Raw genomic sequence first — 21,315 nt, forward strand, 5'->3', positions numbered from 1 at the left:
TATTTTACGTCTAGTTATTTGGCTAGTCCAGTGATTCCTGTTTTATCTTTCGTTTATTCTAGACGGATCTCGTTGAGCCGACCGCTATTTGCCCTCCCGTGGAATTTGGACCGGAAATGGCAAGGTGAGCGTTGCATTTCGTTTCGTAATTTTTGTCATCATTTATAAATGATAAATGATTAAGAAAGTGGCGTGTGATATCTAGTCGTTCTCTCTGACGGTGCAATGTGTTTTGTGACAAATATTTGGTTTCGACATCTGTTTGCGTCGCTTATGAATGGCTTTAGAGATTGGTAGATTATCTTTCTGGGTAAATTTGTGCGCATACTAATAGATACGTATGGCTGGATGGCATGGCAGGATGGGTGGGTTTTACTTGGGTTTTACGTCATTCTTCTGGCTCGTAGGTGATCACTGTCAAACCTCTTGCGTATTATTGATGCAGTTTCATCCGCTTTTCCATTGGGGTTGCGCAGCACTGCATTACGCCACAGTCCGTTGTTTCATAGATAACACATGTCTGTCATATCAATCTGCGCCTACCACACCCAAAATTATTTAAGTTCTATTATATTGATATCGATTCGTAAGAAAATTCGTACACTGTTTTTTTTTTTAATTGCATATTTGGCATCAAGACATTTTTACTGTTAATATTTCATGTGACGAAAGACGAAGAGCATTCAAAATGATGTCCGATGATGTCCATACCGTAGAGATAGATTAAGTAGGGAGAGAGAAGAGAACATTTTTGGAGCATCAATTTCGGTTCGTGTGGGAAATATGGCAAGATCGTGGCAAGATTCGAGGTCGTCACAATAAAATTAGGTTGATCTCTCTTTTAGTAGATGATCCAGCTAAGGAAACAAAGGAAGAAAATGGCCCATGCTGCTGGGGCTGCTAATACTGAAGTGTTGGAGTACGAAATGGATTTATCCGAAGGGAAACATTTTTCAGAAGGTTGCCCATCACTTCTGTCAAAAGCTTGAAATCTGTACGGTTAACAAAAAATTAGTTTTGCAAAAATAATTTGAAATGATGGAATTTTTTTGGTACCCTTCCAAACACTGTCCACAATTGGCCACAGACTTTGCGCAAACGGATTCACCCGAGCTATACGTAAGCGACTGGCGATTGAATACCTTTTCGCAAGGTACGCATATTTCGCAAAGGTTGGAGTCTGAGCAGTAAAATCCAGGCCCGCATATGCTGTCCTTGTCACACTGTTGAAAAAATTCCAGTTGTTTAATACGCACAGCCGTTCTTTAAGGTAAAAGTAATTGTGAAAACGATTTACCTTTCCGAAACCTTTCCCTTGGGTAATAGGAAACATTTGAGACAAAAAGACGAAAAAAATGGTAAAAAAAAGGATACTAGAGAATGTTGAATGGCCCATACTGAATATTTAGTCGCCTATGGAAAAATTCTAAAAAGACAAGTTTAGATTCTTTTTAAAATTAAATTACACAAATGCAAAAGAAGAGATCACACAAATGTCGAAATAATTATTATTTACCTGCGAAACGTTGGCTAAGTCGGTGGCAGGTCAACGTGCTCGTTCAATGGCAATGAATGCAATGATGTAGTCGCTTCGCGTGTGGGAGTGAAGTAAGGTGTGGGTTTGATTCACCATTGATTTCAAACGTTGAAACCAAATCTTCCGTCATCTCTTATTAGCAGTGTTATCAGCAGTGGACGGCGACGGCAGTTGGATATGTTGAACTATGAAAAACGGGCGAGTCTCAACTCTCAACATAATAAATCTTCTTCCTGTGGTTATTAGCAAGTTTAATTACTTAAAATTTGGCTTTTTTTATATTCTAGGTGGTCCAGTTCCGCAATTTACCTTCCTGTCGAATTTAACTCAAATGACAACCATAGTACGGTACGGTAGCAGTGAGTTACGAAAGTTAGATATTAGACACGCCTTGAATCGTCTAAATGATATCTGGAATCTGGATTGGTTCAAGTAGGTTAGATCACCTCAGGTAAAACATTTTCAACATTCTGTTCTAGAATAAGTTTACGAAATAATGCTTATATCATTTACAAATTCCTTAGAAGTCACAATAATGCCTACAATTCTTTCACATGTGTAATAGAAAGTTCGTTGGAACTGTGACACACTCGATGTACTTTGGGCATAGACGAATTCAATCCACCTTAAAGCACTCAAGAATTGTAAGATTTCTTACCTAAAATTTCGAGAACTTAACATCCTGATAACGTTTGAATATAAACGGTGCAACAACGCAGTTAAAAATTCAGTAACAAACAGATAGGTGCGCTGTAAAGATATAGGTGTCTACCTGGTCCAATTGTTGTCAACTAATTAATTTAAAGCTTTTTCCCAGAGAAAGGAAACATCATGAGTGACGGAGCCAAAAGAAATGTTTCTGCTTCAGACGTTCAACTGGATCGCAGCACCATCATCGGTAGAGGAAGAAGCGCAATCATCTTTGCCGGAACTTTTGGCAACATTCAAGTCGCCATTAAACGAGTCATGTCTACGGACTTGCATCCACAGTGGGAAAATCAGCCTGTTGACGCTTGTTTCAATAAGATAACGGCCCTGCAACACCCCAACGTTTTGAAGATTACTGGTATCTATGACGACGAACACTTTCGGTAAACATCGTTAACTTTATTTGCTCTCAACAACCTAATTTTAAAAATTCCCTAAATTTTTAAAGGTATCACATCATGGAGCGCTGCGCCGCCAGCCTTTTCGATTACTGTTGCAACACGTACAAAGGAGAAGTTCCCAGTCAGGCGGACGGACTTTACCAGATGGTCAGCGGATTGCATTACATCCATTCGCAGGGATTCATTCACCGGAACATCAAACCGGAGAACGTTCTCATCTCACAGTCGATCCAGTTGAAAATATGCGATTTCGGACTGACTGCTCCGATTTCCGCCCGGGCTAGTTTTTCAATGAGCAGCAGCACCAGGACATCTCCCAACATGCAGGCGCCTGAAATCATTCAAAGTGACGAAGATTATTCCAGTGTGGAAGAGAGCGAAGCCAAACATAACGTGGCCAGCGATACCTTTTCACTGGGATGCGTTTTGTTCACTTTCCTGACTAAAGGAGGTCACCCGTTTCTCAGCGGAGGATCTCGCCATTTTATCGCCATCAACATCATCGAAGGGAAATATGGTTTCTCTGGTTTAGATGAACAGCATTTTGCTATACCCATCATCGAGAAAATGATCAACAAAATCCCGGAAGAACGAATTCAACTAGATCAAGTTTTAAAGACGTTAAAACCACACATTAGTAGTGACTAACAACTAAGGTTGTCAACGGAGCAATCTTCTCCTCTCTCCCACATGGATGAAAGATTTGTTCGGAAGAATCCGAAATTTCTAGTAAACCAGAAAGTTCAGTCCCCTTGGAAAATGGAGAATGAAGGGCAAGTATCATCGCCTTCCTTTCCTGGAATTTTATTTGCGTTGATTCACGAATTCATCGTGCACCGAATATATATTTAGATTTCCCTAGCGGAATGGAGTTGGTTGATACGTTGGCAATCTTATTACGAATATAAATTAAAGAAGTAAACCTAGTTCAGTTATCAGTTCGGTAATACACTTTTTCTTCTCAAAATTGTCAACTATTATTCATTTTTTACTTCACCAGCTGTCAAATATTCGAAATTGGCGCTCAATTCTAATTTCTTATTTGGGGTATATTGGTGACGTTATGATTTGCTGTCATGTGGACGTGGCTCAGCTGGATAGCTTCAGCTTATAACGTATAGGGCAGAGCGTTCAAGGCCTATGATGACCAAAATATGTATTCCGTCTGATATCAACTGATTACAAAATGGATCCAATTCCTGAGGCAAAATGTCAATTTTTTTTTTCAAATTTCTTATTTTATTGTTGTCTAATAACTAATAAGGGGTTTAAGTTCATCAGACTCTGCCATATTTTAGTAGATCCAAAAATTGAATAAATATGAAAGTACATCAAAGCTTCAACAAAATCAAATTAAAAAGCTGGAGGAATGGAGGATCGAACTCCAGGCTTTTCGCATGCAAAGCGAACACTCTACCACTGAGTTACACCCCCGACATTTTCAATAACTGCAAACTAAGGAAAATTCGGATACACTTTGTGTTGGTAATTTCATCATGTCACTATAGTCGTGTAAGTGGATTCATTTCCGTTATTTAGAAATGTGACAAGAAAAATGGATTTCCCATTTTCAAGCCATGTTCAGTTTTATCTCATTGATTTCCGCTCTACTTCTACAACCGCGGATTTTCCTCATTATAACGCTCCGATTAACTGCCGAATTTTTCGTGGTATTCAACTAAACTCGCATCATATTTTTACTAAAATATTCCATATCAAACATTTCATGGTTTCCTGGGTCGACCGCTTTTGTATCAACGCTGAGGTTAAATTATCGTCCGAGTTCTGTTCGTTCTGCTGTTCTGTTCGTGTTCTGTGTGTTACTACAAGATCAGCGCAAAGGCTAGCAATAAAATGACATCCATTTTGAACCCGGTAATTAATGAGAATTTTCTTATGTAAATTTTTGTTTGACTATCTTTTTACTATTTTAGATCATTCCGTTTTGTGTTAGTTTGCCTGGAAATAAACTTAATACCGGCCATGACGTAGTTGTTGGGGGCGAAGCATTTTATGGGGCCCAAAGGTAATTCAACTTTTCTGTATAGGTGTTATTGGCGCAGCTTCAAGAGTAAAATATTGGCATCAATAATTTTCAGGTTCTCCATCAACTTTATCCAGTCCAGCTCACAAACTCGTTTGTTTCATTTGGATTTCCGCTTCGATCAGAATGAGACTGTCCTCAACTCAAACTATCCGGATGGATGTTGGGCTCAAGAAGAGCGCACGCCTTTACCCCTCATCTTGGGAAAGAAATTCAACATCGAAATCAAGTTTTCGGTTGATCGTTTTGTGGTAATTAATCCTAATAATAATTTAAATTAAAAAAAAATTTAATATGCGTTCTTTTTTCCTTGTATAGATAATAGTTGATTTCCAGTACCACTGTGATTTCGTTTATCGTTTCGACATGTCTGAGGCCGATGCGTTACTGATTGAAGGCGACGTCAATATTAACTCGATTCAGTTTAACTAACGCCGTTTTTTATCGACACCTGTCAAATAAACGATCTGTGAAAAACACTATACCTTTGATTGTTTAAAGAGTTCTGTTTTCTTTATCGCCTTATTCATTCATTGAAAAAAAAAGTATTTGCCTGCGCCATGCCGCCATCAGGCCATCTATACTTATTCATGTTCATATGACTCAAGGGGATTTTGGCTAGACTGCTCACCAGACGTTTATTCAGGTGTGGGCGTTTAATCGCTTTGCCATACCTTGCATTCTAGAACTTTTGTGCAACACCCGCCACACGTGCTGCGGCCAAAAAGGGCTCGATTTTTCACCAGTTTGGGACTGTTCGCCGAATAGAAAGGTTCGTCTCTGGTTACATTCTCCTTTTGTTGGTAATGTGATGACGTAATCCGTATTTTTCCTTTCGAGTCATGCCCTAGTTATGTGTATGAATTGTTTGGCGTCTGTCTGTGTAACTCTCAGTGATTAGCCTTAACACATTTGACAATCTTTCTTGTTAAACCATGTTGGCTAAACAAGATTGGGTGGTAACATTTTTTCGAGTTGTAGATTGATAACTGATAAGGTGCTTAAACGGCAATTGAGGTTGCGTGCCAAGAAGCTTATTGCATTACGGAAACATTGTCGTTAAAAGTAAGAAATGTGATGTGGTATGTAGGTCAAAAGTTTCGAAAGAAAATGTTCAGGGGTTGAATACGTAAATTAACTTGAATTGGCCACATCTCTTGTCGTTCGCACCCTATCCTTGTTAGATTTCCTTTTGTCTTGACAGGTAAAATCTCAGTTAGTCTCACCATAGGTTTCTTACGGTGTTTTATGGTTAGATAAACTTGCTGTGGTATTTTGACTGGATTTCAGTATCCATGTGTTGCAATATCCATTGAAAATTATGGGGACGTTTTTATCTCATTTCCGTGGGGGGGATTGATTACCATATGGTGCAACACTTAGCGATGCTTGTGTTAAAAATCGATGTATGGTTGCTGCTTGGACCTCATTCAACAAAGTTTTACTGACTTGTCGTATCCGTTCTAGATCGTCTGGCCAAAAAAATGAGTAAAACCATTTCTATCAAGTACCCGGTAAGTTTTTTAAACAAACTCAAATTCAAATAATGTTATCTTGTTGAAATAACAATTTTTGTTTATCAATTTGGCAGGAAGTTCCACTTGAACATTACATTTCCGATGGCAAACTTGAAGTTGGCGATAAGGTTGAGCTAAAGGGTGAACCTTTGGAGAATGCCGTGAGGTATTTAATGCAATCTTATTACATTGAGCATATGAGTTACCGTTTCAATTAACAGGTTTTCCGTCAACTTCATCGACAGCTCGACCGAGCAATGCATCTTCCATTTGGACTTCCGATTTAATGAGGAAGAACCCTATATAAGGACTGTGGTTCGCAACACCAATTTCCCTTATGGCACCTGGGGTGAGGAAGAGCGTGCCGACAACCCGCTTCAAAGAGGAGAGAGCTTCAAGATCCAGATCAAAGTCTTGGAGGATCGTTTTGACGTATACAAATCTAGCACCTTATTTTAAAAAACTAACAGCTTGGTTAATTGGAGCATTTCGTCTCGCTACAGGTTGAAGTGAACGACGCCCATAGTTTTGACTTTGTTCACCGTGTTTCTCTCGGCAACGCAAACGTAATCAACATTAAGGGAGACGTCAAGATTAAATCTGTTAAGATTAAGGAGTGTTGATCTAGTTGTATCATTAAAATATCAGAAGCTTAAGAAACTCAAGTATCTTTGCTGCCTCTATTGCTTTTTGCTTAAAGTTGTTTTGGGAGTTGTAATAACATTTTTCACTGGTGTAATGTTTGAATTATTCAAAACATAAACATCCCAAAATGTCTAGATGGACAATTTTCGCTTAAATGGTCTTGGATTTTTTTCTTTTTTCTTTAAAAGATGAATGAAATATCTTTAAATAGTATGACTAAGAGTCTGGCAATGTCGACTGTTTTGGTAGTCATTGCCCACGCCTACATGGGGATTTGCCAGCACCAAAATGTTGCACAAGTAATTACAATAGTATTTCAAGATATTTTCATTTGGTCGGTGCACACATTTAATCTCAAACTGTACTGTAAAATTTTTTTAGAGTATCCTTGAAGTGTAAATACCATGCGTACGTTAATCCCAACCATCACCCCATTTTCAGTTAATGCGCAATTTAAATTACTTTCTTAGTAAGGCTTCAGCCTACATATGTAAAAGAGATAACTTTATCTTTACATACGCCTCCGGTTTGGTTAAAGGTTTGTGTTAATGGACTTTATGACCGCTTTCTGGTGCAATATGCATGAGATTAGAGAATTTAAAAATGGTACAAAAGTTGCGCTTCCAAACGATTTTGTCTCACTTCCGAAGTGTTTTTGAAACTAGCATCTAGCACACACTGTTGAGGTCCTCTCTACTTGAAATGTCTAGAACCATTTCGTTGAAACATCCGGTAATTTTCGTGAAAGAGTGTTTGTATTTGTGAAATTAATTTTTGAATTGTTCAACTTACAGGAGGTTCCGGTTGCTCATCAAATTTCTGATGGGAAACTGGAGATTGGAGACAAAGTTGAACTCAAGGGCGAACCTCTTGAACATGCTGAACGGTATTAGTTATCCAATTTGATTGTGATTAAGCAAGTACTAATTTTAAATTGTTGTTGCACACAGGTTTATGGTAAATTTTGTCGATAAATCCACCCACCACTGTGTCTTCCACTTGGACTTCCGTTTCAACGAAGGAGATGCGTATCACAAGGCAGTGGTTCGCAACAGTAATTACCCACACGGTCATTGGGGTGCGGAAGAGCGTTCCGACAACCCACTGCAGAGGGGAAAGCCATTCAAGATACAAATCAAAGTCTTGGCAGACCGATTTAATGTAAGCACCTAGCAGTTTTCCTAATAAAATTGCATATTCGGTGTGTGTGGTGTCAGCAAATAATAATTATTGGAACTCGATTGTTTCATTAGGTCGAAGTTGACGATAGTCATCATTTCGATTTCAATCACCGCGTTTCCCTCGGCGACGCTGACTTAATTGAGATTAAAGGGGACGTCAAGATCAAATCTGTTAAGATCAAAGAATGTTAGCTCATGTTTTCAGCAATTTCTGAAAATAAGATCTGGCTGAATGTTTTGTTGTTATTTAAGAACGTACAGCCTCTTCTTTGTTTTACAACTTCACCTTCGACAGTGAAATAAATGGTTATCTACTAGAAAATGTTTTGTGCGTTTTGCGCTTTTTTTTAATGGAAGTCAATCATCAGTAAATTAAAATGTAAGCGGAAGAATCCGTTTTCACCCTTTACCGAATAACATGAGTTTCTTGAGAAATATTTGTGTTGCTATCGGTGTGGAGATTCGTACAAATTTTAATTTTTAACTTAGTGTGCGTGTTTTTTAATTAGAATAATTTTTAAAATAGAGCTAGTGGTGCGTCATCATTTGCAGCCAAAATTCGTGTTCAGGTTTTAGTGTTTTCAAGCATTTACGAATAGTTCAATAAAAAGGTCAAACAATTTATTTTATAATCGACTGTTCTTGACTACTCAGGTAACCTCTACGTGTTTGTTTATTTGTTTATATAATCAGATGTCGCAATAACTCATAATGCACACGATCTAGGCGGTTGAATGTGCCGCCTACAGCTGGACGTTTCTGATTGGTCAACGTCACATAGCGAAATGTAGCAGACAACAAACGTCATCACTAGCAGATTATACACAGCAGCGTACAGTTGATATATTTTTCCGAGTTTGTCATCGGATTAATTGACCAAAGAAACCGATAACCTCTAGTTTTAACTAAAAACTGGATTTTCAAAAGGTTCATTGGAATGTTAATGTAATTTGTAGGCTTTCCTCCTAAACCACTTGCTTGAAGAATGTGGCTAAAGTTTTGGATAATCGCCTTAGTGATTGGCTCACTTGTCATCGCCGAAGAAGACGGTAAAATAGCCGAGGAAACCGGTTCTGATATTGAAGCAACTGGAGAAGAGAACCAAGATGAAACTGAAGCAACAACTGATAGAGTGGAGACTTTCAGTGCTGATATAAATTTTAATTCGTGGAGTGAACTGTATGACTATTTGAAAGAAATCGAAGAAGCCACAAGTGAGAATACTGAAGATGCTGTAGAATCTGCTGTCCGATTGCAACTCATGACAGATGGAGATGCCCTGACTTTAGACGGGGAGAATAACGAAGAGGGGGAACCTGTCATTGTTCATGGAACAATCAGTGATGTGATACATGAAGTCCCTGCACCTGACCTAAGCCAAAGCAAAGTACTGATTGGTGATGAAGAAGATGCTCAAAAATCTGATAAATCTAAAATTATTACCACTAAAGCTGACTGGACTTTTATCCAACATACTTTGAAGACATTGGATGAAAAAGAGACTTCTGTTGCACCCAATCCTGAAGATGAAGCTTTAGATGAAGATCTTACTGAAGAAGAACGAAAAGGCAAAGAAATCTTTGAGAAGGGTAAACAGATCACTACTCTGACACGAGCCAACCGTAAGCTAGCCCACAATATGTTCGTGGAGGCTGCCGAACTCGGATACATCCCGGCAAAAGAACGAGTTGCCTGGTCACAGTTGCTGGGATCGAATTCTCTCGAAGAGCTCCCCATTGCAAGAAAAACTTTTGAAGAGCTAGCTGATTTAGGAAAGCCAGATTCTCAAACGGTATATTTACTTTTTGCCTTGTTTTCATATTCCCAATATTGACTACTATAATTATATTTCTATTTAGGCAATGGGATTTTTATACGCCACTGGACTGGGAGGTCTGGAATCGAATGGAGCCAAAGGTCTACTTTACTACACTTTTGGTGCCATCGGTGGGTCGTCGTGGGCCCAAATGGCTTTGGCTTACCGATACTGGTCAGGTATTGGTGTGACCCCAAGTTGTGAGAAGGCGTTGGACTTTTACCGTCGAGTGGCCGCTGGAGTAGCAGATGAGTTAACCCTTTCTGGTGGTACAGCGGTGCATCGCTTGCGTTTGCATGATGAAGCAGAGAATCCAGGTCAATCGTCAGGCGTCCTGGATTCAGATCTCATCAGTTATTATCAACTGCAAGTGAGTCAAATGACCTGAATCTCTCACAAAATAAACAATAACTTTCATTACTTATTATTACAGGCAGAAAAAGGAGACGTTAAAGCTCAGCTGGGATTGGGGCAGCTACATTATCAGGGTGGTCGCGGTGTCGAGCAGGATCACCAACGAGCTTTGAATTACTTTTTACGAGCTGCCGACGCAGGTGATGCTCACGCCATGGCTTTCCTCGGCAAGGTACATTATCTGGACTAAATTCATAATCAGAGTTTTTAAGGATTGATTTGTTTGTTCAATTGCAGATGTATTTAGAAGGAAGTGAAGCAGTGCCCCAAGATAATGCAACAGCCTTTCAATACTTCAAAGCAGCGGCTGAGCGTAATAATCCCGTTGGCCAGGCTGGACTCGGTTTGATGTACCTTCATGGTCGACACGTTGAAAAGGACGTCAATAAAGCTTTCCAGTATTTCAATTCTGCTGCTGACCGTGGATGGGTGGATGGTCACCTCCAACTCGGCAACATGTACCTTGGTATGCACATTAGTTTAGTTTAGAATATGTATATGAATTAGGATCTTTATTTGACATTGGATGTGTCATAGCTGGATTGGGTGTCCGACGTGACTATAAGTTGGCAATCAAATACTTCAACTTGGCTTCACAAGCCGGCAATACTTTGGCAATATATCAGCTAGCTCAAATGCATGCCGCCGGAACTGGAATGATTCGCTCGTGTCATACTGCTGTAGAGGTAGACTGCGCCATCTTAGCAATCTGATTTTTAATTCAATTCTCTTATTTCTGTGCAGCTTTTTAAGAACGTCGTCGAACGAGGAAAATGGGCCGATAAGTTAATGGAAGCCTACTCCGACTATCGAGACGGACACGTCAACGAAGCTCTGATTAAATACATGCTGCTGTCCGATCTGGGCTACGAAGTGGCACAGAGCAACGCCGCTTTCATCCTCGACCGTAGTACGTCTTTAACGAATAGTAGTAGTCTAATTGAATTGCTTTCTAATCTCTTGTTGTTTTCGTGGGTTTCTTTCAGAGGAGAGTGATTTGTTCAACGTCAACGAAACGATGGTAAGAGCATTACAATACCTTGGACGTGCAGCTTCTCAGGGCTACGCTCCTGCTCGTGTTCGTCTGGGTGATTACTACTATTATGGTTGGGGAGCCGACGTGGATTTTGCTTCAGCAGCTGTCCACTATCGTATCGCCTCTGATCAATTGCACAGCGCCCAAGCCATGTTCAATTTGGGGTACATGCATGAGCAAGGATTGGGAATGAAACAGGTATAACTCACTCTTCATTTTTAGCTTGTGTAGATGGACTTTTATTTTTATATTGTTTCGTTCAGGACATCCATTTAGCCAAAAGGTTTTACGATATGGCCGCCGAAGCAAGTACCGACGCCAAAGTGCCCGTTGCTCTTGCCCTTGCCAAGTTGTCGGTTCTATTCGGCCTTCGCTACATGACAGAGAATGATTGGCAGGACCTAACAATTTCGCTGGACCCTGCCACTTATTTAGGCCCTGATTGGGACTTGTACCTCATTACAACATTGCTCGGACTGCTCGTACTGGTCGTTTACCTGAGGAGACCTCAGCCTTGAGAAGGAGAGAAACTGTGTAACATCTTTTCTTTCTTTTCATTTTGATTTTGAAACAAGTAAAACTATTGGGGGGTCTTTGTAATATATCGAAATCTTTGTGAATCCGCAAGACACATGAACAGTTGCGGTCGCGGGTCCAGTTCAATAAAATCCAACAGTGAATTCGATATTTCATATCTTATCTAAAGCCTGGAATGTTGAGAAAATGTCAACGACTCGTGACTAAAATCCTTTATTCAACAAAGTAATGCAAGTAATCAACTAAGTAACCTAAATAAGTAGCCTGTTGTGTTTTTGTTTTTTTGTTTAATCTGTGTTTGTGGATTGTACATAATAGTGCACCTAAATTTCTCCCTTCAAAAGGGTCTGGAAGATTAGAAGTTACAGTAGATCAACCGAACAGACTCATCATTGAATTGGCGTATGCCATTGGCTTCACATCCGGGTGGGGGACGGCCTCGTAAGTTGTAAAGTGGGGCTTCATGTCCTTTCCGTTCATTGTAATGAAAGCCCCTTTGTTACCCATGGTATCACTGGTGTGGGAAAATTAAGGAGAATTAGCCTATGAAATAATTAAGTTTAACTACATTAAATGGACCCACCAATAGTTGGGAGCAGAGAAAACAGTGATGCATTTTCCATCGTGAGCTTCCTCGTAGCCGTCTGACTTGACTTCGTGACTGCGAACTATGTAATCTAGATGATTATGCTCCAAGAAACGGGCGGTAACGTCCGGTCCAAATTGAATTCCCACACCTGCATATTTAATGTTAACGGTTAAATTTTTCTTCGTGCAAATGGAATTGCATCTAAAGTTGATGCTCACCTCGTTTAGACGGAGAACGACCCTTCATCGGCTGAGGATCAGACCAAAGCAGTTCGCACATGATACCTTCTTCGGGTGGTTGACGGTTGCGATCCGTTATCCGGATGTCTTCCAATGAAATACCGTCCCGCGAAAATAGTCCACCGTGCATAACCTTTTCAAACGTACGTTGGCATAAATTAGAACGAATAGATGAAAGGGTAAGAATGAAACAAAAATGAAACCTACCAGGACTCGCTGATTAAGACAATGGCACAAAGGAAGCCAATTGTAAACTTCGGTGAAGAGCTCAGCCATTTGTGACGAATACTTTGACTTGACTTCGCCTTCAAACCCGTACATTTGGTTCATTGTTTGGCTCTCGTGATTACCACGCGCCATAAAAAAGTGATTTGGGTACAGCAACTTGAACCCAAACAAGGTAAAGATGCATTCTACAGAGAACGAACCCCGATCTACGAAGTCGCCATTAAAAAGCTACAAAATCAATGATTAGCTGTGCATCATTACTTTTTATTTTAGTGACTGAAAGATACTCACGAATGGGTTTTCGGTTGACGGGAGACCATTGAGTTTGAAAATGTTCATGAGATCATAGAACTGACCATGAATATCCCCACATACAGTAAACTTGCTATCTTCAGGTATGGTTACATCAATAAGCGATGGTTGAGCTTTGAACAATTCTGCCACCTCTAACAGAATCTGGAAGAAAATTTTACATTAAAAACCAAATATATCTTAAAAATAATTTGACAACAGTACCTGGAAGGCATATTTCCTGTGAAGTTTCTTTTGATCCTTATATGCATCCATAAGTTCTTGCATGAATTCTAAAGTCACTCTTCCATTCACCAGGTGAGGACCAGTATAAGTGCTCTCAACAGCCATGGAATCAATGTTAATAGATTCTGACACTGATTTCTTCACAGTATCAACAGCAATTGCTCTTTCAAAAGCTTGTTGCCTAACAATTTTGCTGCATTCGTTAAATTTCAATTTTGCATCTTTATCATTTGGTCGGGCTTTAAACACAGTTTCGTAATCTTTCAGGGCTAACTTAGTTTTCCCCAAAGCCATGTAAGAAGCGGCTAATAAAAAAAAAAAATTATGGTGGGTTCATCTTGATGAAATGTTCTTAACTTACCTCTTCTATAGTAACCTTTGACATAGGTTTTATCCAGGCTGATGGCCTTCGATGCATCTTCTAAGGCATAACCAAAGCACTCTGTCCTTAAATAGGCAAAACTCCTGTTGGCATACAGGACAGCTGAGGTAGGATTGCACTCAATGGCATTGGAGTAGAGCGTTATGGCTTTGACGTAATTTTGCTCTAAAAAGCCGAAAAATAATATGTAATTATTGCACAATATTCCTAATTGTTGAAATGGATTACTTTTAAAACATTCATTGGCTTCTTCTTTAATGGCATCAGCCTTTTCCAGATTCATGTTCTGTTCCATATTCCTTAATAAATTTGATAAAACAACAAATTGATATAATTCTCTTACGGGGCTTTGAAATGGGGGATGGGTTGATCGTGAACGTTGCCAGTTGCGTGAACACTAAATTTTCCGTCACGTGTGTCAAAAATCCAAAAAGGAAATTTACATTTAGGTTGCTGAACCAGATTTATGTTCTGCTATCAAATATCAATAACTGTGAACTGACTTACTGAGTGGGCAATGAAATTTACATGTATATTTTGAAAAAAAAACATATATAAAAGTTTGAATTTAAAATAATAAAATTATTTCTTTACTGATTTACCTGTAATTTATGATTTATGTGTTATAGAAATAGTTGAGCGGGAGAGAGATATTGACAACCTCGCAACATACTGCTGTTCTCATGTTATTGTGGCGGGACAAACTCGTGGTTCCGACAAAAAAAAAAGTGACAAACAGAGGTAAGTTCTTCTTCGTATTAAATTAATGGATTTAAAGATTCATGTCCTTGAAACTGAAAAACTATTTTACAATGTAGTGATTTCGAACGAAAGGCACAATTAGGGACGCCTCAGAATGTCTAAGTCATCCCAGAAAAATACTATATTCAATTACTTCGTGAAATCTCCTACTGCTGCTGGGAGCACTACTCCTTCACGAAACACTAATGCTGCATCAGCTTCTTCTCCAACATTTGCGAGCCCTTCAACTAAAACGACACCTAGTCGTGCAGCCTTGACTCCTTCCAATAAGGATACACCTAAGCTGAAGATTAAACGAGGGTTGTCCCGAACTCCTATACCACAAAAAGAAGGTTATGAGCTTGGCAGTCTTGTTTGGGCAAAACTTGACGGTTTTCCATGGTGGCCCAGCCTTGTATGTCTCCATCCTGTAAAGAAAGTAGAAAAAGAAGGTGGAAAGATACATGTACAGTTTTTTGACAATCCACCCACGAGATCGTGGATTCACATGAAATTTGCAAGACCTTATACAGGAAGCCAAAATTTCAACTCACTTGGTGTTAGTAAACCTAAAGACAGTGATTGGGATAATGGATGTAAAGAAGCAGACAATGCTCTTCCAATGTCTGTAGAAGAGAGATTGAAATTAGTAGTTGAGCTACTTCCATCTGATGAAGAGAACAGCATAAGTGAGGAGTCTACACCAAAAACTGCTACTAAAACATCTAAGAAAGCTGAAGGACCAAAACCCAAGAGAAGAAGAATTTTGGTACCAGGTGACAGCAATGAAGATGAAGCTTCAGAAGAAGAATACAAGCCAATGGCTGTTGACAGCAGTGAGTCTGAAGTTGAAGAGAGTCTAATTGAAGAAGATCAAGAAAACCCTATTTCAGAGGAAGAAGTAGAGGAGGAGAGTCCCGTGAAAAGGAAACGTAAATTACCAGTTGCAAATACGAAAAGTGGTTTAAACACCCCATCTAATTTGAAGTCATTCGTCTGTGATTCGCCTTCCACCATCAGTAACAGTACCAAAAAGAAGCTGTCTGACTTTAGTTGCAGAGATGCTGATGGAGTCTGTGATAGTCAAAGTGAAGGAAGAAAATTCTCACATCTGACTTACGAATTTTTGAAGCCAGCCATTATTCGTGATGGTCAAAGGCGCCGTCCAGATGATCCTGATTATGACCCGAGATCTATATACATTCCCGATTCGTTCAAACAAAGTCTAACTCCAGCTATGGTAACTTACAAAATTACCCATTAAAATTTCTACATTACATAATTATTATTAATTTCAACAGCGCCAGTGGTGGGAAATGAAAACCAACAATTTTGATGTCATCCTCTTCTTTAAAGTTGGCAAATTTTATGAGCTGTATCACACAGATGCCCTGATCGCTGTCCAAGAATTGGGTATTATCTTGATGAAAGGAGATCACGCTCACTGTGGATTTCCTGAACGAGGCTTCGCTAAGTACTCCTCCCAACTAATCGAAAAGGGTTATAAAGTAGCTCGGGTGGAACAGACAGAAACACCAGAGATGATGACGGAACGATGCAAGCGAATGTCTCGTCCCACTAAATTTGACCGAGTCGTAGAGCGTGAAGTATGCCAGATTACGTCACGTGGAACTCGAACCTACAACGCGATTGAAGGAGACAACTGGGAGGTAGTATTTTCACAGCACTTAATTGGACTTTAAATAATAACTATGTGGTTTTAGGTTGAACACCATTTCTTGATGGCGCTGTGGGAAAAGAGTGGATCGGAGGCAGCTGGTGGAAAAGTCGAATTTGGTGTGGCATTCGTTGATACATCAATTGGTAGTTTTCAACTAGGGCAGTTTGAAGACGATCGCTATCGTTCCCGTCTTTCGACGTTGCTAACCCGTTATAATCCTGTGGAAATCATCTCAGCCAAGCGCGGAGTCTCAAACGATACTACCCAGGTGTGGAATGCTGCCTGCCCTAATGCTCTTCATGAGATGGTCAGCTCCAACGCCGAGTGCTGGGATCCAGCAAAAACTCTCCGCTCTCTAGCCGAAAGTGATTACTTTAAAGTGAATGGAGACCTTGATTGGCCGGAAGGCATTCGCCCGTTGCTCGATGACAGTAGTAGCCTTGGCTTGACTGCCAAAGAGGAGTCTGAACTCGCCATTCGAGCATTGGGAGCCCTTCATTGGTATCTGAAAGAATGTAAACTGGACCAAGAACTGTTATCTCGCCGTTCATTCCAAATTTACTATCCGATTGATGAAGAGCCACAAGAAAATGCCATTTTTGGTTCCCACATGGTAATATAAAATTCTTTATTTGAAAATTATAGTCACATTAACTCCATTGGTTTTATATGAAGGTGCTGGATGGGATGACATTACGCAACTTGGACGTTCTAGTAAACTCTTCCACGGGTACCACAACAGGATCTTTATTGGAGCGACTCAACCGCTGCAACACAGCGTTTGGCCAACGGATGCTTCGCCATTGGCTATGCGCACCACTTTGTCAACAGGAAGCCATCGACGATCGGCTGGACGCTGTCGAGTATCTTTTGAGCAACACATCAGCAATAGAAGAGGTTAGAAAGATTCTAAAGTCTCTTCCGGATTTGGAACGATTAGTGAACAAAATCCACAGTCAAGGCAGTTCACTCAAAGCTAAGAATCACCCCGACAGCCGCGCTATTTTCTTTGATGCTCCTATTTACAGCAAGAAAAAAATAACCGACTTTTTACTCACATTGGAAGGCTTCCGGTCGGCCCAAAAAGTTGAAGAATACTTTCGCGAATCCACCATTATTTCGAAGCTGCTCAGGCAATCGGTGAAGCTAGCGAGTCAAGGCGGGGAATTTCCTGATATGGACGAAGAACTGGAGTTTTTCCGCCTTGCTTTTGATCATCAACAAGCTGCCAAGGAAGGCACGATGGTTCCTCGACCAGGTGTTGACAAGCAATACGATCAGGCCTTGGAGCGGATAGCCGAGGTTCAAGCAGACGCCGAGAAGTATCTACTTGATCAAAAGCGTCACTTTGGAGGAAAAGTATCATTTGTTGGTACCGACAAGAAGCGTTTTCAACTGGAAGTTTCTGAAGCAGCTTCCAGTCGTGCGAATCATAAATACGAATTACAAGGTCAGCGTAAAGGATTCAAACGATACTACACTAACGAATCTCGTGTTTTGATTCAACAAATGTTGACGGCTGAAGAACAGCGAAATTTGGCCCTCAAGGATATCAGTCGACGAATTTTTGAGCAGTTTGATAATCACCATTTGCTGTGGGAGAAAGCAATCACGTGTTTGGCTGTTCTAGATGTTGTCTTGGCTCTCACGGCTTTCGCTGCTGACCAGAAAGTCTGCCGCCCTCGTATCATTCCTCCAGGAAGCAACCAGCGTCCCTTTTTGCGGCTGATCCAAGGACGCCATCCAGCCCACTCCCAACAGTTTGCCAACAGCGAGTTCATTCCAAACGACGTCACCATTGGATCTGGCGTTGTGGAACAATCCGATTCCCAGGTCGATGCCGATCATTCGCTCACCTTAGTGACGGGCCCAAATATGGGTGGTAAATCGACGTTGATGCGTCAAGTTGGTCTTTGCGTCATTCTGGCTCAAATGGGATCATTTGTCCCTGCTGAAGAATTTGAGCTGACTCCAGTGGACCGACTATTTACGCGTTTGGGAGCCAACGACCACATCTTGGGTGGAGAAAGCACCTTCTTTGTTGAACTGAGTGAAACTGCTGCGATCCTGAAGCATGCAACGCTACATTCGCTTGTTTTGCTGGATGAACTTGGAAGAGGCACTGCTACCTTCGATGGAACAGCTATTGCATATTCTGTTGTGGATCACTTGGCTCGCCGTCAATGTCGCACTTTATTTTCTACTCATTATCACAGCTTGGTCCACGACCTTACTTCTCACCCTCAAGTTCGTTTAGGCCATATGGCGTGTATGGTGGAAAATGACGAAGAGGTGGACGACCCTAGCCAAGAAAACATAATTTTTCTTTACCAGTTTGTTGATGGAGCTTGTCCCAAGTCTTATGGATTCCACGCGGCACGACTGGCTGGACTTGAGAGGAGCATCATTTCACGCGGCTTCCAACAGGCGAAACGTATGGAATCAAAAATGTTGTCTGTTGAATTGTTTCGTGATCTGTTCGAAAAACAATCTCCTAAGTTACCTGTCGATTTCCAGCCGAATTGGAATTGTCTTTTGTAATGGTTGGTATTCACAAAGTTTCGTTTTCTCTGTGCTTACCCACGTACTTAATTATCCCAGGTTTATTAAAATAAATCAGTGTTATTAAGCGTTTAAATTAAGTTTCATTAAATTATTCATTTATCGCTTTCCAATTAATTACTACTGAAAACGAAAGAACGAGTAAACTTGTTACAGAATTACCTTGTATGATGATACCTGTTCGATGCTTTAATCAATGCATTTTCTTATCGCACCTGTAATTTAAATTTTAAGACAAAAATTGTCAAAATTCAAACACCAGTTGCCGTAGTGAAAGTAATAATAATGGTATATCAAGATCATTCCGGCCATGGCAACGTTAATTCAAAGATGTCAAGCCAGTTGCAATTAGGCGAAAAAGAAGAATTGGTTGACTCAAACAAGGGTTGCCGATCAAAAAGAATCATCGCCGAGTGAAGAAAGAGGAGACTGCAGGTAAGTAAAGCTGAATGTTGTTCGCATACTTAGCTTTTTATTTTTAGGCTATATTTTTAAGGAACTATTTTTTTTTAAATCTTATCGAATTGTTTCACTTATTTTCGTAGATTATATTCACTAATAATCTAATGGCTTTAAACTCTGTCTGTGTAATAATTTCTAAATTAGGCCCTTTTTGCGAGTCGCAAACGAACTCACTGTTACTTTTAATACGTTTCTTTTGGCTAACATTTACGTTTCTTTTGGACATCCATGTAAAAATGTATCGGCAGTTGTTGTGTGGTAATTTTTTGGTGATAGCCGATAACTATTCCACCAACAAAGCTAACTTTTTAATTTTTCGATAATTCCTTTCTATCTACTAAATCTATTTCACTTTCACGGAGATGACGAATATAAAATCACGGTCTTTTAAAAGACATAAAACCTAACCTGCACTTTCTGTGAGCGGCATATGGACCTGCATTTTACCCACCAACCTGCACGCCGCACCCTGCACTCCGGACTCCGCACTTTACCCCCCGTCCAACCTGCACCTGCACCCTGCACTTTACCGACACCCGGGACAAACGTCTCGTCTGCCTGAAGCACTGGCATCATCCAGCGGTGGTTTTAACGATTCAGCGGATTTTCCAGTGTGCCGCTAGATGGTGTTTGATTGTTTTTAAAATGGCGAAATGTGTGAACGGGTTATGTCATCTTCTGTATTCGAATTTTCATGTTTTACTGCCCAAAATCAACCAATTATTTACATGTAAGCTTATTGTGATGATTCTAACTACATAGTAGCAAATTATCTATCACTCACTTTGTACTTGACTAATTGTGTATTACTTGGAATTCTAGAAAATGTACCTGCTGTCTGATCATCAGATTAATTTGGACCCTATTTTAAGAACAAATTGCTCAACACTTTCTGTAACTCACACTCTCAGCTTCATCTACATCATCCTCTTAACATTTTAGAGATATGGTTTATACAGGTAAGCATAACCTTCCGATTTTACTACCTCATCATCCATCAATGCAATAAAATAATCCCAAAATTCACGCCCCTTTTATTTAACAGGTTCATTCTTGCCTGAAAGATGTTTACACCTTTGAAAACTTTTGGTGTGGTTGTTGCATCATGAAATTGTATTGCTACCATTCCCTGCATCTACCACTTCATAGCTACAAGAAACGAGTAATAGGAAGCCTACAATAGATTGAGGTAAAGGTGTGCTTCTATGTTCTCGCTTTATCATGTAATTAACTTTCGATTCCACCGTGGCGGTGGGAATTTATGGGCCTCACTGCAATGTTAAAACCTTTTTCTGTTCTTTGCTATAGGAATTCATAGGTTGTGTGTTATGTCATTGGATCCATTGGATTTTGCGAGTCAGCCGCCGATGTCAATCTAAAACACAGTTTCTTTATTGGAATTGTGTGGTCTGGCACAGAGATCCTTGATGCTGGCCTTTGTCCATTACAGAAGAGTGACTTCTACCAACTTTCTGCTCCATCCTTATCTTCGCTACCCACACTCATCTAGCTTCTCTGCTTAATATGCTGCTGAACAATTTGTCGTACCTCACTGACGAGTTAGACCAGTCGCTTCCGTCCGCAACGACACACCTACTGTCATCTCCACGGAATTATGCCCAGGTACCCGACAATTGACTTTTTTTTCTTAGATTATCTACTAGTAATTAGTAGTAGTAATAATCTATTTGCGTTAAACTCTCTGTCTGTGTAATAATTCGAAAATCAGGTCTTTCTTGCGCGCTAAAGTTAGACGTTTCTTTTTTCTAACGCTAGATGGCTTTTCGATCATTTTCAGCTGTCAAAATAGTAAGTTTCAGTTACTTTGCAAATTTCTTTAACATTTATCGGCAGCTATTGTGTTGAAATTTGTTGGTGGTAACTGACGATAACTATTCCACCAACAAAGCTCACTTGTTAAATTTTCAATTTTTGACTTTTTTTTCTACTTCCGGTTTTCTCATTTCAGTCAGTAGTTCAGTTAATATTCATTCGACAAACAAACGAACCACATATTCGTAATCCTCGTTAAATTTGTGGTAAAGTTCATGTTTCTAT

The 21,315-nt window shown here is 40.0% G+C and overlaps 8 protein-coding genes and 1 non-coding gene across 11 annotated transcripts; 6 read left to right on the forward strand and 3 right to left on the reverse strand.

Moving 5' to 3' along the window:
- Window positions 1–602: 602 nt before the first annotated feature.
- LOC124343812 lies at window positions 603–1,706 on the reverse strand. Its single transcript, XM_046797303.1, has 4 exons — window positions 1,517–1,706; window positions 1,298–1,426; window positions 1,057–1,223; window positions 603–992 (listed from the first exon to the last, which is right to left on the reverse strand). The coding sequence occupies exons 2-4, from the start codon at window positions 1,394–1,396 to the stop codon at window positions 842–844; spliced, it is 417 nt and encodes a 138-aa protein (XP_046653259.1). The 5' UTR covers window positions 1,397–1,426; window positions 1,517–1,706; the 3' UTR covers window positions 603–841.
- A 490-nt stretch (window positions 1,707–2,196) lies between these two features.
- Window positions 2,197–5,172, forward strand: LOC124343748 (serine/threonine-protein kinase/endoribonuclease ire-1-like). Of its 2 annotated transcripts, none has more exons than XM_046797213.1 (6): window positions 2,197–2,282; window positions 2,355–2,628; window positions 2,694–4,521; window positions 4,581–4,672; window positions 4,746–4,941; window positions 5,009–5,172. In XM_046797213.1, the coding sequence occupies exons 2-3, from the start codon at window positions 2,369–2,371 to the stop codon at window positions 3,292–3,294; spliced, it is 861 nt and encodes a 286-aa protein (XP_046653169.1). In that variant the 5' UTR covers window positions 2,197–2,282; window positions 2,355–2,368; the 3' UTR covers window positions 3,295–4,521; window positions 4,581–4,672; window positions 4,746–4,941; window positions 5,009–5,172. The 2 variants fall into 2 exon arrangements, with proteins under 2 accessions (XP_046653169.1, XP_046653168.1); XM_046797212.1 differs by having other exon boundaries at window positions 2,209–2,301.
- Window positions 4,009–4,080, reverse strand: Trnaa-ugc. The gene has a single exon. It is a non-coding gene; the product is annotated as a tRNA-Ala (tRNA).
- LOC124344446 (32 kDa beta-galactoside-binding lectin-like) lies at window positions 4,501–5,122 on the forward strand. Its single transcript, XM_046797989.1, has 4 exons — window positions 4,501–4,521; window positions 4,581–4,672; window positions 4,746–4,941; window positions 5,009–5,122. The coding sequence occupies exons 1-4, from the start codon at window positions 4,501–4,503 to the stop codon at window positions 5,120–5,122; spliced, it is 423 nt and encodes a 140-aa protein (XP_046653945.1).
- Window positions 5,173–5,314: 142 nt separating the features above from the next.
- LOC124343825 (32 kDa beta-galactoside-binding lectin lec-3-like) lies at window positions 5,315–7,007 on the forward strand. Its single transcript, XM_046797318.1, has 5 exons — window positions 5,315–5,493; window positions 6,158–6,204; window positions 6,282–6,373; window positions 6,429–6,639; window positions 6,711–7,007. The coding sequence occupies exons 2-5, from the start codon at window positions 6,175–6,177 to the stop codon at window positions 6,828–6,830; spliced, it is 453 nt and encodes a 150-aa protein (XP_046653274.1). The 5' UTR covers window positions 5,315–5,493; window positions 6,158–6,174; the 3' UTR covers window positions 6,831–7,007.
- A 57-nt stretch (window positions 7,008–7,064) lies between these two features.
- On the forward strand, window positions 7,065–8,225 carry LOC124344447 (32 kDa beta-galactoside-binding lectin-like). The gene is made up of 4 exons (XM_046797990.1): window positions 7,065–7,151; window positions 7,647–7,738; window positions 7,803–8,013; window positions 8,106–8,225. The coding sequence occupies exons 1-4, from the start codon at window positions 7,065–7,067 to the stop codon at window positions 8,223–8,225; spliced, it is 510 nt and encodes a 169-aa protein (XP_046653946.1).
- Window positions 8,226–8,824: 599 nt separating this feature from the next.
- On the forward strand, window positions 8,825–11,984 carry LOC124343604 (protein sel-1 homolog 1-like). Its single transcript, XM_046796996.1, has 8 exons — window positions 8,825–9,825; window positions 9,893–10,219; window positions 10,283–10,435; window positions 10,501–10,729; window positions 10,801–10,949; window positions 11,008–11,173; window positions 11,250–11,497; window positions 11,563–11,984. The coding sequence occupies exons 1-8, from the start codon at window positions 9,019–9,021 to the stop codon at window positions 11,815–11,817; spliced, it is 2,334 nt and encodes a 777-aa protein (XP_046652952.1). The 5' UTR covers window positions 8,825–9,018; the 3' UTR covers window positions 11,818–11,984.
- A 49-nt stretch (window positions 11,985–12,033) lies between these two features.
- LOC124343661 (serine/threonine-protein phosphatase 5-like) lies at window positions 12,034–14,242 on the reverse strand. The gene is made up of 8 exons (XM_046797076.1): window positions 14,040–14,242; window positions 13,791–13,976; window positions 13,409–13,734; window positions 13,184–13,348; window positions 12,872–13,120; window positions 12,644–12,797; window positions 12,420–12,573; window positions 12,034–12,350 (listed from the first exon to the last, which is right to left on the reverse strand). The coding sequence occupies exons 1-8, from the start codon at window positions 14,104–14,106 to the stop codon at window positions 12,209–12,211; spliced, it is 1,443 nt and encodes a 480-aa protein (XP_046653032.1). The 5' UTR covers window positions 14,107–14,242; the 3' UTR covers window positions 12,034–12,208.
- A 224-nt stretch (window positions 14,243–14,466) lies between these two features.
- Window positions 14,467–18,871, forward strand: LOC124343582 (DNA mismatch repair protein Msh6-like). 2 transcript variants are annotated; one of them, XM_046796954.1, is made up of 5 exons: window positions 14,467–14,552; window positions 14,630–15,792; window positions 15,854–16,222; window positions 16,277–16,846; window positions 16,909–18,871. In XM_046796954.1, exons 2-5 carry the CDS (start codon window positions 14,668–14,670, stop codon window positions 18,772–18,774), a joined length of 3,930 nt encoding a protein of 1,309 aa, XP_046652910.1. In that variant the 5' UTR covers window positions 14,467–14,552; window positions 14,630–14,667; the 3' UTR covers window positions 18,775–18,871. The 2 variants fall into 2 exon arrangements, with proteins under 2 accessions (XP_046652910.1, XP_046652911.1); XM_046796955.1 differs by having other exon boundaries at window positions 14,479–14,547; window positions 14,628–15,792.
- Window positions 18,872–21,315: the final 2,444 nt, after the last annotated feature.

Source organism: Daphnia pulicaria, chromosome 6, assembly GCF_021234035.1.
Source record: "Daphnia pulicaria isolate SC F1-1A chromosome 6, SC_F0-13Bv2, whole genome shotgun sequence".
Lineage (NCBI taxonomy): Eukaryota > Metazoa > Arthropoda > Branchiopoda > Diplostraca > Daphniidae > Daphnia > Daphnia pulicaria.